Source organism: Manis pentadactyla, chromosome 12 (genome assembly GCF_030020395.1).
Source record: "Manis pentadactyla isolate mManPen7 chromosome 12, mManPen7.hap1, whole genome shotgun sequence".
Lineage (NCBI taxonomy): Eukaryota > Metazoa > Chordata > Mammalia > Pholidota > Manidae > Manis > Manis pentadactyla.
In genome coordinates, this window is record NC_080030.1 from 85124490 (window position 1) to 85137636 (window position 13147).

General features: G+C 34.4%; 1 protein-coding gene across 6 annotated transcripts in view; it reads left to right on the forward strand.

Annotated features, from left to right (window-relative positions):
* BCKDHB (branched chain keto acid dehydrogenase E1 subunit beta) overlaps positions 1 to 12470 on the forward strand; it is a 290212-nt gene extending 277742 nt beyond the window's left edge. For all 6 annotated transcript variants that reach the window (XM_057489377.1, XM_057489375.1, XM_036918787.2 and 3 more), the window contains one exon: positions 12323 to 12470. Coding sequence is in view for 4 of the 6 variants with exons in the window: in XM_036918787.2 (XP_036774682.2) it covers positions 12323 to 12463 (141 nt within the window). In the remaining 2 variants the exon portion in view is untranslated. The remainder of the gene's footprint in view (positions 1 to 12322) is intronic.
* The last annotated feature ends 677 nt before the right edge of the window (positions 12471 to 13147 follow it).

Sequence of the window (13147 nt, forward strand, 5' to 3'; positions counted from 1 at the left end):
TGCAATGTCTTGTCTGTTGTTTTAGTTACAAAAAACATTTAATTTTATTCTTAAAAGACATTTCTTTAAATACTACAGAACATTTTTTCTGTAGTTTTAGAGTTCTATAAAGTGAGTTAACTGTGGAGAATAGCTATAAAATATTTACTTTGAGGAGAGGATTACATTTCATATTATAATTTAAGGCTGGGATAAAACTTGTAACCTATGTTTATTTAAAATATTGTTCTAATCTATCAGAGAGCTGTCACATTCTTACCAAGTTACTTAACTACCTAAGTTTAGATTCTGTCATAGATAAGGAAATGAAAGGCAGCAAGTTTAATTTCCTGATGAAGCACTTAAATGATTTTTTGTTACTCTTACAGTAGAGGAAACTTTAAACTCACAGCCTGGCATAGGTTGAACATCGAATTTTTTCTGAGAATTCAAAATCGGATTCAGAATTCAAAGTGGCAGCTCATGCTCTGTGCTCAAACTGGCAATTAACTAGAAACAAGTTCCACTAGTTTGCACCCTGCCCCTCACTTACCCATCTTTTCCCCAGTAAGTATCTGAAAGAAAGAAAATATATAAATCCCACCTCAACCTACTGTAACTCTAGAGATCCACCTATTTCCCAGTAAACACCCCCACCCTAGATACTAAACTACTAAGCTTTTTATGAAAGTCAGAAAAAAATCTTGGTTGGACTTGATATAAACAAGTAGACAGCTTCACCAGTTTCTCTTCCACAGGTACAATGATAGCGCTAGAGACAAATTTCACCTTGTTTTCCAGCAAAATTCTTGCCCACTTTTAACTGCACAGTCTTGCAGTGCAGGGTCACCCAGGCAGACTGGTCTGGATCCCAGCAGAGCTGTGTGCACCTGTGTGGCCTGGGCCCCTCGCAGAGCCGTTGCCAGCCTCAGCGCCTCCCTGTTGCCACCACGCAGAGTGTAAAGGATTAAATAACACTGTATAAATAATTATACTTGTTTGTTACTAAATGAGGATATGTCTTTGGTTACTATTTGATTAATGTCTGGCTTTTCTGCTCTCTGTTCACATGGACATATTTCTTTTTCTGAACTAATAGGCATGTGGATTTCTTTTCCATGTTGTTTCTCTGGATATTCACCAGAGCATGTTGATTAAACACAGAATTATTTGTTTGTGACGGTGTGTGCTTATGTACAGCATTATCTGTGTATCTGACAAGTAAGGAAACTGCTGTGATCTCTTTTGGGGAATCAGTGCTGTGTCTTAGCGTGATTCCTACTTGAGGGACCTGATTGAATTTATATAGTTTAGCCTCAAGTAAAAAGACCAAAATAGCAAAAATAATAGTAGATAAAAAATAGTAAGTAAATGCTCTGATCCATCTAAATACAATAAGTGAGCATTGCTCTTTTATAGGAACTATATGAATTTAGTTCATCTATGAATAGTACCTTTGGGTATTACTAATATTATATTTTTGTACTTAACTATAAAAGTATCCAGAACTAGGTCACAGTTATTAACTGCCCCTTCACTAGTGTATCTGCGGTTTTATCAGGCTTGTTAAAAATTTGTCCACAGTGGACATGAAATATAGACTTTGTAAGAATTGGGTTCATCTTATCTGCATGCAGTTTGTCTAATTATGGGAGTAAAAAAGAGGCATGTGTATTTTCCCCCTCTCAATTCTTGAAATTCTAACATGAAAATGTGTGTATGCAAATGCATAGGCAATCAGAAAAGCTTATTTGTAAGAAATATTAACCAACTTGAAAGGTAGAAACATAGATATTGTAAATACAGTAAAGAAGAAAATAGATTTTGGCCTCTGCATTTTATTTTAATTGGATACAGCAATAATTATAATTTCCAGATTTGTTTTAGTGAAATGGTTATCTGCATATAAATAATGAGGTACTTAGATCAAAGAATTCCTGCCAGCACTTGCTTACTTTGTTAATTTGTTCAATTATTAAACTTCAGGACTGCTACTACTACTGGCATCCAACTAATAAATTTTTGTCCACCTCTCCCTAAAAATCAGTGATAGCTTAGAACAATTATTTATGCTGTGTTTTTCTTAGTAAAATTATAGTAATTTACTGACCAGAAGTAAATTGCTAAAGAATAACTTAGTCTGATTTATTCATTCAGTAGAACCAGGCTTAAAGGCTGTATTGCTGTGACATCCAAAGTTAACTTTAAAAAATTGTGTTTAATTTCAGTAAAAACATTGACACTTCCCTTTTGGCATTATGTAGATAAAATAAAGTTGATTTTTCCCCATTGCCTTTCTTATGTTTATGTTTCAGCATTCTTTTAAACATAAACTAAAACATAAAGTTTAACATTTAAAGAGTAGGAAAAAAAAATCCTTTGTATCATAACAAAGGAATATCATTTGTAAAAGTGCAAATATTTTAGTCATCATTTTTTAAATCCAGATTCTCAAACTATAGAAAGATGGTGCCAGATAGGGGGAAATAACTCTATCTAGTAGTTTCATTTTATAATTAGTCTTGAAACTTTAAAAAAAGTTGCAAAATTAGGACAGTAACAAATCCTAGTAGAAATTTTCTCAGTGCAGGTTCAGTCCCCCAAATTCTAAAAGAATATATTTTCTATGTCATGAGACAAAGGAATCATCAGATTACTTTAGTCAGGATTGATTTCTGCCTTTCAAGCACCATTTGGTGGTGTTAGAATGCTGTACAAAGAACGTTGTAGAAAAACAAGCAGAAAAATCGAATGCTTTGTAAGATCATCAAAAGTCGCTTTATAGGAGTATTTTAAGTTTCTTGGTGCCAAGTAAAGCAAAAATCCTACCTTACAAAAGAGCGATTTGTTCATGCGATGACCCAGTGCTGCAAAGCTTATGTTTATCATTAAGCATCCACATTTTAAGGAAATTCCACTTTCAAACTTTGCTGCCGTTGATGCTTTCTTCTATAGGAAGAATTTTGAACTATAAAATTTGAGAGGGTTCAGCATCTGTGGAAATTTGAGAGCATTGCCTTTTCCCCCCTCTATTGAATATAAATTGTTTTAACAAAAGCATTGTAGCCACAGTACATTTTAAATGTTAAATTTGCATGTAGTATTTCTCAGAAGAATTTAAACTTCAGACTTTGAACTTCTAAAAGCTCAGAACATTTTTGGAGACTGACTGCAGCAAATAAACAATGTGTTGCAGAAAATTCAGTGAAGAAATTATTTTTTTTTAAAGCTATTTCTCACAGCGCTGTTCAGGCAAAAGTGGTAAGGCAACTTCAGATCACAGCGCAAGACTGTATCTAGGGGGGAGTTTCAAACCAGAACCAGGCCTTTAGAGGTTTTACCTGGAAAACCAAAATGGTTTGGGTGGGGTACTAGTTTTACTTTTGTGATTGCTGGTTAGTTTTTATGAAAATTGAAATGAGTTGATAATATAGTAGTGCAGTCCCTGGCCATAACGAACACTGTGTGCTTTTTTAAAAAGTGATTTTAGACAAGATTAAGAATTACAGAAATGAGTTAGCACTTACTTTCACTTATTTCTGATGATAAAGTTAAATTTACAAAACTCATTTTGAGAAAAAAGCAATCCCTATTATGTAATACATTATTAATTTTAGTGTTAAATTTTGATTTTAAAATTTGTTTTACTTCAGTTTCTACAGTTAACATATTCAGATTCATAGATAATTTTATATTAACATGTTTATATTCTAACAGTACTATTTGAACCATGACTCATTTCTATGCATATTTTAATAATCTCCAACTCTGTTTTAGGTAGCTAGACTGTATCCAGGGAAACCTCTTTAGCTCAGAAATTATATTTCTGTCTAACTTCAGAATATAAGCTTCCATTTTAAAAATGGAATTTGAATTTAAATAAATCCTAACTTAGAATTCAATTCCATTCTCTAGTTGAAAGAAATCTTAGAAAACAGAAATTGTTCTGAATTGACAGTAATTTGCATTAAAGAGGAAGAAATGGACATTTTTTAAAAAGTCAGCAGATATTGAAGACTTTTCAGTGAAGTTAAGGTCCAGAGATCTCAGCTTCTAATTTAGTCAAGATTATGATTTTACATGGAAGCTTTGCTGAAATACTTGGATTTGACTATAATGTTTAGGTGTTATACAAAGCTGGATAAAATTATATTATTCACTTACTGTTTTGTTTAGTTATATTGGTTCAACTGTGTCTTAAAAGTGACAGACCTCATTTCAACAAGTGTTGAATGCATTCCTTATGCATGGTATTTGAAAAATAAAATAACCACAGCTGTAATATTCTAATATTTGAGGGTAGGTTAGGGATTGTTGTCTGAAGAATTAATTTCATAGATCTATACTGTATAAGAAATTGCTACAGCCTAATACATATTTTAAGCTCTGTGTTAAAAACATGATGCATACTAATAAAACCATTGGATTAAAAAAGTTAGTATTTTATTTTACACTAGTAAAGTTTTGTTTATTTGATTCAGTAATGAAATTAATTTGGAGTTGCTGGCATAGTGCCTTCACAGGTTTTTGTAGCTCATTTGCTAAGAAAGTGTGACTCAAGACACCAGAATAATTTTTCTCATCTGCTAAGACTCATTTTTGGTTGTGGGCAATTTTCATGGCAGATTAAAAACAAATTTAAAACAAATATTCTCTGATAATATTTTGGAAGCTGGGTGATGTCTAACATTACATAAGTAACTTTGACAAATCAACTTGCATTCAAAATACAAGCCTCTTGTTCATTGACTTTATCAAGTATACATCATTTTGTGTATTCAGTTTTGATCATATTTTTAGAGTTTAACTCTTGCACTGCTTATTATGACCACTGGACAACTAATTGCATTTAGAAGCAAAATCTCAATTATTTTATTGTTTATTTAATAATTAACAAGGACTAAATGGTATGAAATTACGTTTAAAACCTAAGCACATTCACAAATCACTTAAAGCTACTTTGTAATGTTTTCTTGTAGAGAAGAAATGATAATTCTATGATCTATATGTCTTGTTCAGTACTTATTACATTTATAGCTTAATTTAGCCTGATCCCCATTCCCTTCTTGGAAACAAAAAGTGTACTCTCATAGTATAAATGGGTTTGGTGACATAATCATGATGATGTAAAATATCCTGGACATTTTTGTTTGCAAAATAATTTAAAAATCAATTTTCTGAGTTATTACTTTAAAATTAAGTCATGGGCTTGTGTTTCTTATTGTTCCAAGGTGGAACATAAAATCCTAGTTTATCAGATAATACTATAGGCGATGTATGTTTGATTTGATTTGTGATGTGTTTCTCATTAAAAAGTGTCCTGCTTTTCTGACTTCCCATTAAATGTTGAGAAAAATCAGTTGAATAGTTTTTCAGAAAAATTAAAGGAATTTCACCAGCCTATATCAGCTGAGAAAGTAGGAATGTATATAGAAGATCTTAAATTTTCTTATCTGCTTTTAAAGTTTTCTTCACAACTTTCCAACTCAAGATGGTATGTAGTCTTGCACACTGGGCTATATCCAACTTTCTGTCATTAGAAAGACTGAATAAAAATTCTTCCAAAATTTTTCTTAGAAAGAAATCTGAGCCTAGAGTTGCCTTAAATTAAATAAGAAGATTAATTTAAAATTAAATTGAATGATACTGGATAGTTTTTATTCTTCATTCTATTTTTCATAGTGTGTATGCCTTGATTACATTCAGTTATATGTTGGGCCGTTTCACTTATAACCTTCTAGTGGTTGACTATCAGGTCACTTTTCTATAGGAGCACTGTTTGGAAATTATGTTCTTTGAGGGTATGGGGAAGGGCGGAATTTTTTAACCATTTCCAGAGCTCTTGACTTCCTGGTCTAACCATGCTTATTAATCTGACATTCCAGCCCCGGTAACTGGCAATTCATGTCCAGACTCCTTGCTGCCCACCAGAGGGCAGTACCAGACTCTGCCTTTCCTTGAGGCCCGAGTACACACTGCCTGGCCCCCTCAAGAGGAGGTGTCTCTGCCCTCCTTCCTCATAGAGCACGTAACTTATTTTTTGGTATCTTAGATTGTTTAAGGCTTAATGAGTGTCCCATAAATGGTACTGTTCCTGCACTGTTGCAGTAAGGGATATTACTTTTCAGTGTTGACAATTTGTACTAGAATCTTGACTTCAACGATGATTTGGTCAATCATTTCAAACACCTTATGTGTATTATGACCTGGAAACCTTAAAGAGGAAGACAGAAATCCAGCAACCACTGAGCACTATGATATGTCAGGCATGAAACCAGGTACTTTTCATATGCTTCTGTACAATCTAGAGAGGCAAACAGGCAAGGTGACAATAGAATTACAAAACAATAAGACAATACAATAACAGAAACTTTATTACTTTTCTAATTGCTGTTGAGTAAAGAGAGGCTTGGAGAGATTAGACATAGTAGAACAAAGATTCTCTTAAGATAGAATTCCAAATTCCATGCTGTATCAATTATATTATGCAGCCTCGCCATAAAAACAACAGAAAGATTTGTTGAGGGTGACTGAAGCCACAGTGTCAGAATGCCCAAGACTGATCTCAGTGCTGTAACTCTTATGACGTGGTGACAGGAGGATTTATGGTTGATGCACTTAACACCTTTAATGGAGAGATGGGGTTAAGTGTAAAGAGATCTTGAATGATCCCATGAAAGCCTTACTATATATGCATTTACATACATATAATATACAATCTATATTACATTCACCAAAACAGTAATAAATTCAGTACACTTTAAAAAACCTATCAATATTTGATTTATCTTAAAACAGTAATTGATCCTATTTCATTAATTTTCACTTACCCTTCCTTACCTGCTAGAAAATTTACAGGATCTCTGTCCTCCACAATCCCAACAAGATAGTTATAAATTTGTTTTGTTACAGAAAATAGGCAAATAAAGAATTTATTTTGCCTGTGTCTATTATTTTTTAGGATTTGGATTCTTTCACATTGTCTGAGTCCTTTTCTGGCCATAATATTAGTAGCAATCTGATGACTAATATAGAGACAGTTGGAGTTGTGTGTGTTGACTCATTCAGGACAGCCAGGAGGCTCCTGCCCCCGGGGGCCCATCACCCCCGGGTGCCTTCACCCTCAGGTGCTCTCGATTTCTTCACGTGTCCTAGGCTCTGCCCCGAGGGGCTTCTCACCCTGGACTTAACCATTATGCCTCTCTAGGCTCTGTTGTAAAACCTTAATCCCCGGCTGCCTTACATTTTACCATTCTTTTTCATTCCTTTTTTTTCTTCTTGTTATTGTTCTCCTTAATTGTAGGACCTCAAAGTGTGCAGAGGAGTGACGCCCCACAGCCGGTGCGCCTCTCCCGCAGCTGCAGCCTTGGGCTGCTCCCTCGCTTTGGCTTCCTGTCGGAGGCAGCGTGTTAACACCCACCGCATATGTTTGTTCAAATTATTAAACGAGATAACATACAACTCTTTTAGCACCATGCCTGCTACAGAAGTACTGTTTACTGTTGTTATTATTAATGTATTTTAGAAAGAAAATTCTCATAATTACCAAAACATATTCGGACGTAAATTTCAGATACTGTGTATTAGAATTTATGCAAGGGTCTTCTGGAGGGATTTTTTTTTTTTCTTTAAGCACCTGATTATTTATGTGAAAACACATACCACGATATATATAGGTTTTACTACATAATTGGTTTGGGGTTCAAAATTTCAGTCCTTTTCACTGGTTCCAGGGGAAACTTTGAACCATGAATCGTTGGAGAAAATTTCTCTTAACACCTGTCTGACTCTCTTCTGCTGCGCTGGTTATGTGTGATACTATGATCTCCTTGGGAACTTTACAGTCCTGTCTGTCATTTTCCATGTGGACTGAGCCAGTCCCCATATAAGCTCACCAGGAAGAGAGACTAGCAACGGACACTTCCCATCTTAGCACCTGTACTGGACACGACCTGTAATTCTCACAACAACCCTCAGTTAGGTAATTTTTTCTTTCTAATTTTATGTGCATTACTATTTCTGAATCAAAAATCATCAAACACAGTTTAAAAAACATGAGTATACCTATACGGCCAATGGAAAAAAAGAATATGATTAATCTGGACTGTCTTGAAAATTCAGGGTACATGGTTGCTATAGTTACGGTATTATAATGTGGTATATAAGTAACAGACATATTTTGTGAAGAATTGGTATGGTACATTGATCTACAGATCTGCCAATGAGATTCAGATATTTTTTTATGAGCATACGTGTGTGTATATATACAGCTTCTGTATGAGAAAAAAACAGGTTGAACAAGGATGTCCTGTTGTGATAGTTGCCCAAAGAAACATAGAGTCACACATAAATTATTTGTATGTGAACCAGTTCAGTGTGAAATAAATCTGCACAGCTGCTTGACCCAAATATCATAGTTCCAATTTCTTTAAAAGAAGTTTTAACATAAGTCCATGGAATGAATAAGTTGTCTCTTTAATAATACTTTAGTTAACAAAGCATTAATATTTCAAACTGTTTCAATTGGTCAGTGTATATCCTTATAAAATTGAATTTTAGTCTTCTGTTATATATCCTTAAGTTATCTTCCATGGTGCTTACATTTTATATATTTATATATAGTAGTCTATAGTAATTTAATTCCTCATAATGCACAGTAATTATTTCCAAATTAAGGAACGGCAACATGTGAAATCACATACCTATGTAACACAAAATGGAAACTTTTATTCACATAAGAAGGTGATTCTTCACTTTTTTGCTTTATTTCATTGTCATTTAATTACAGAAGTAACAGAAACCCAAAGGATACCTATACAGTGCCAAGTGGAGTCCTTTCTCACCTCCTTGTCCCTCCCAGACCTGAAGGGCCACCACTGTCTATAGTTCACTGTGACCTTGCAGACCTTCATCTTATGCCAGTGCCAACATACAGATGTTTTCCTGTAAAGAGTAATTATCACATTCTTGAAGAAATAGGAATATTGCTATTTGAAAAAAAAATTTTGTTTGATGTTAATTAGTTATGCTAAAATCAGTGGTTTTCAGGAACATTGACAGATCATTTTGTTGTACACCAGCTTTCCAGCATACTAGAAAAAAAAATTTTTACAACAGGTATAAAAATCACAGGCATTTAGTGAAATATTTTGCCCTTAATTTTCTCTGTTTTATAGCACCATGGTTAGTTTGTTTATGAAAAGAACAGTATTCAGGAAAGAAGGAAAAACAGCCTTATAAAGTAATAAAACTAAGTTAATCCCAAATTGACAATTTTATTCCTTTTAAAGGTTTTTGTGGCAATCAAGGAGCAATCTATCATGTCTTTTGAGCTTAGTAGTGGTATGTTTTAGGTGTGATTTTTTTTTTTTAACCTTATGTATGCAAGGTTCTCAGTTTGTCAATGAGCATTTCCTGTTTTTCAGAAAGTACACTTACTTTTTGGTTGTAAGTTACATTGGTTAACGGGACAGAAGGAGGTCTGCAATTTGCCATTTGGTTCTCTTTGTAGCTAATTTGTCCTGTTTCCAGGCCCTTTCTGTCCCAATATACTTGAAGAAATATGCACAGAGGATAGGGGATGAGCGTGAGGTATCAGAATTTCTTCATGTAAAAATGTATGCTCAAGTAGAAATTTAAAAATACAGTTAGTAAAATATGTAAGAAAATGGACCTTCTCAATTCTTTGTGAGGCAAAGCAATAAAGAGAGTGGTGTATAAAAAAACCCCAAGATTTGGTTTCGTTTCAGGTAATAGCTGTGAATGGTAAAATTATTTTCCCAGGAATAGCTTAATCGCCTATGTCTCTTTTTAGAACTCTAAATTTATTTTCAAATTTAAATTTGTCACCTGAATAAATCATATATGTATGTATTTTTTTTTTCCCTGAAGATAATTCCCTACAGGGCTCCCATAGTTGAGATGGTACTCATGAAGTTCATAGTCACAGGAGTGATAGATACTGGGCAATTACAATGTGTCATGCTGAATTCAGTGCTGTGAGACCTCAGGGCAGAATCACCTCTCTAGCTGGTGCTGCAGGGTTGGAGGTGCAGTCAAGGAAGGCTTCCTGGCAGAAATGACTCCTACAGTGGTTACTGAGAGATGTGTACACGTCAGTCTGGCAATGAGCACTGGGGTGAGGGCATGGGGGTGAGTGGCCTGGGCACTGACAACATCTATAAAAGTCTTGTCAGGAGAGAGGCCAGGGTACAGTCAAGTAACTGGTAAAAGTACAGTTTGGCTGTGTAATTACAAACATTTATTATGAAAGTAATACATGTTCAGCCTAATAATAAATAAATAAATAAGTAAGTAATACATATTCATTTTACATTAAATTTGAAAAATACAGGAAACAAGAGAAAACACATACTATCACTACTTTCAGGGTGCAGAGTTTACTGTGAACATTTGCTATGCTTCTATTGTGCCACACATTTATATTTGTGTAACAGCATATATAATCCCAGTTTCACTTAAACAACAGAAATGTATGTAGGTATAAAATAAGTATATAGGGAAACATATTTTTAATTAAAACTGGGATCATGCAAAATATACTATTTGTTACCTGCTTTTTTAAGCTGCTTTTTTCACATTACAGAATACTTAATTTTTTTAAATTAAGGTATCATTGATATACAATCTTATGAAGGTTTCATATGAGCAACATTGTGGTTACTACATTCACCCATATTATCAAGTCCCCCCAACACACCACATTGCAGTCACTGTCCATCAGTGTAGTAATATGCTATAGAGTCACTACTTGTCTTTTCCGTGCTATACTGCCTTCCCCGTGACCTACCTATATTGTGTGTGCTAATTATATTACCCCTTAATCCCCTTCTCTCTCCTTTCCCACCCAGCCTCCCCAAACCCTCCCCTTTGGTAACCCCAAGTCCCTTCTTGGAGTCTGTGAGTCTGCTGCTGTTTTGTTCTTTCAGCTTTGTTGTTATAATCTACAAATGAGTGAAATCATTTGGTACTTGTCTTTCTCCACCTGGCTTATTTCACTGAGCATAATACCCTCTAGCTCCATCCATGTTGTTGCAAATGGTAGGATTTGTTTCCTTTTTATGTCTGAATAATAATCCATTGTGTATATGTACCACATCTTCTTTATCCATTCATTTACTGGTGGACACTTAGGTTGCTTCCATGTCTTGGCTGTTGTAAATAGTGCTGTGATAAACATAGGGGTGCATACGTCTTTTTGAATCAGGGATCTTGTTTTCTTCAGGTAAATTCCTAGGAGTGGAATTACTAGGTCAAATGGCATTTCTAATTTTAGTTTTCTGAGGAACCTCCATGTTGCTTTCCACAATGGTTGAACTAATTTACATTCCCACCAGCAGTGTAGGAGGGTTCCTCTTTCTCTGCATCCTCATCAGCATTTGTTGTTCCTAGTCTTTTTCTATGTTGGCCATCCTAACTGGTGTGAGGTGATATCTCATTGTGGTTTTAATTTGCATTTCCCTGATGATTAGCGATGTAGAGCATCTTTTCATGTGCCTGTTGGCCATCTGAATTTCTTCTTTGGAGAAGTGCCTGTTCAGATCCTCCACCGATTTTTTTAATCAGGTTATTTGTTTTTTGGGTGTTGAGGTGTGTGAGCTCTTTGTATATTTTGGATGTCAACCCCTTATCGGATAAGTTGTTTATGAATATATTCTCCCATACTGTAGGATGCCTTTTTGTTCTGCTGTTGGTGTCCTTTGCTGTACAGAAGCTTTTTAGCATGATGTAGTCCCATTTGTTCATTTTTGCTTTTGTTTCCCTTGCCCAAGGAGATGTGTTCAGGAAAAAGTTGTTCGTGTTTATATTCAATAGATTTTTGCCTATGTTTTCTTACATGAGTTTTATGATTTCATGACTTACATTCAGGTCTTTGGTCCATTTTGAGTTTACTTTTGTATATGGAGCTAGACAATGTCCATTTTCATTCTCTTACATGTAGCTGTCCAGTTTTGCCTACAACAGTTGTTGAAGAGGCTGTCATTTCTCCATTGTATATGCATGGCTCCTTTATCATATATTAGTTGGCCATATATGTGTGTGTTTATATCTGGGCTCTCTATTCTGTTGTATTGATATTTGGGTCTGTTCTTGTGCCAGTACCAAATTGTTTTGATTACTATAGCATCATAGTAGAGCTTGATGTCTGGGAGCATAGTCCCTCCAACTGTGTTCTTCCTTCTTAGGGTTACTTTGGCTATTCTGAGTTATACTTAATTATTTTAATGCCCTCTGATACAACTGTATTTTACATTGAAATGTTTCATCTCTGTGAATAAAAAGAAATATTCTTGGAGTTAACCATCTGTTTTCTTCCCTGCAGGAAGAATGTTTCCTGAACCTAGAGGCTCCTATATCGAGAGTATGTGGGTATGACACACCATTTCCTCACATTTTTGAGCCATTCTATATCCCAGACAAATGGAAATGCTATGATGCCCTTCGAAAAATGATCAACTATTGACCACATAGTAAGTTTGCCTTATATTTTGAAACAAGAAGGCTAGTTATGTCCCAAACATTAATGTACTGTTAAGCAGGAGCAACAATCATCAGTGTGTTATATTTTGGTAAATAGCAAATTCTAGAACAGAAATATGCATTTCAGAAAAAAATTCAAGTGTATAGTAGTATATTTACATTTAAATGGCCCTTCAGGCAACATTAATTTGGGCTCCTGTGATTTAAACTAGATGATGATCCATAATATTCTGAAATTTACCTTTATATTATCAAAAAGTTTTGTTGAACAGGAAACTTATATTGTATATAAGGAAAACTTTTACTTAAAATAAAAATGTAGCAGCACCACCATTTCAGAACCTTTTTGGCAAGTGAATGTTTTAAAATTGTGGATAAGTGATATTTATTTATTATAATTTTCTAAGTCATGCTTTCTACCCTTTCAGTAGCATTTGTCTAGCAAATATGAATGCTGTTAAATACTATCAAGTTTTCTGCATGTAATGTATAGAAGTTGCTATCACTGACACACACTTATATTTTATTTGGCTTTTTTGAAATGCATAGATAGGATTAAATAGTTTACATTTTAATATCTGTGTTGTCCAAAAAAAATAAATGAATAATACATTTTGAAGAATCACAGGCTTTCAAAGAAAAAGGGAGGATAAGCTCTGTGTGAAAA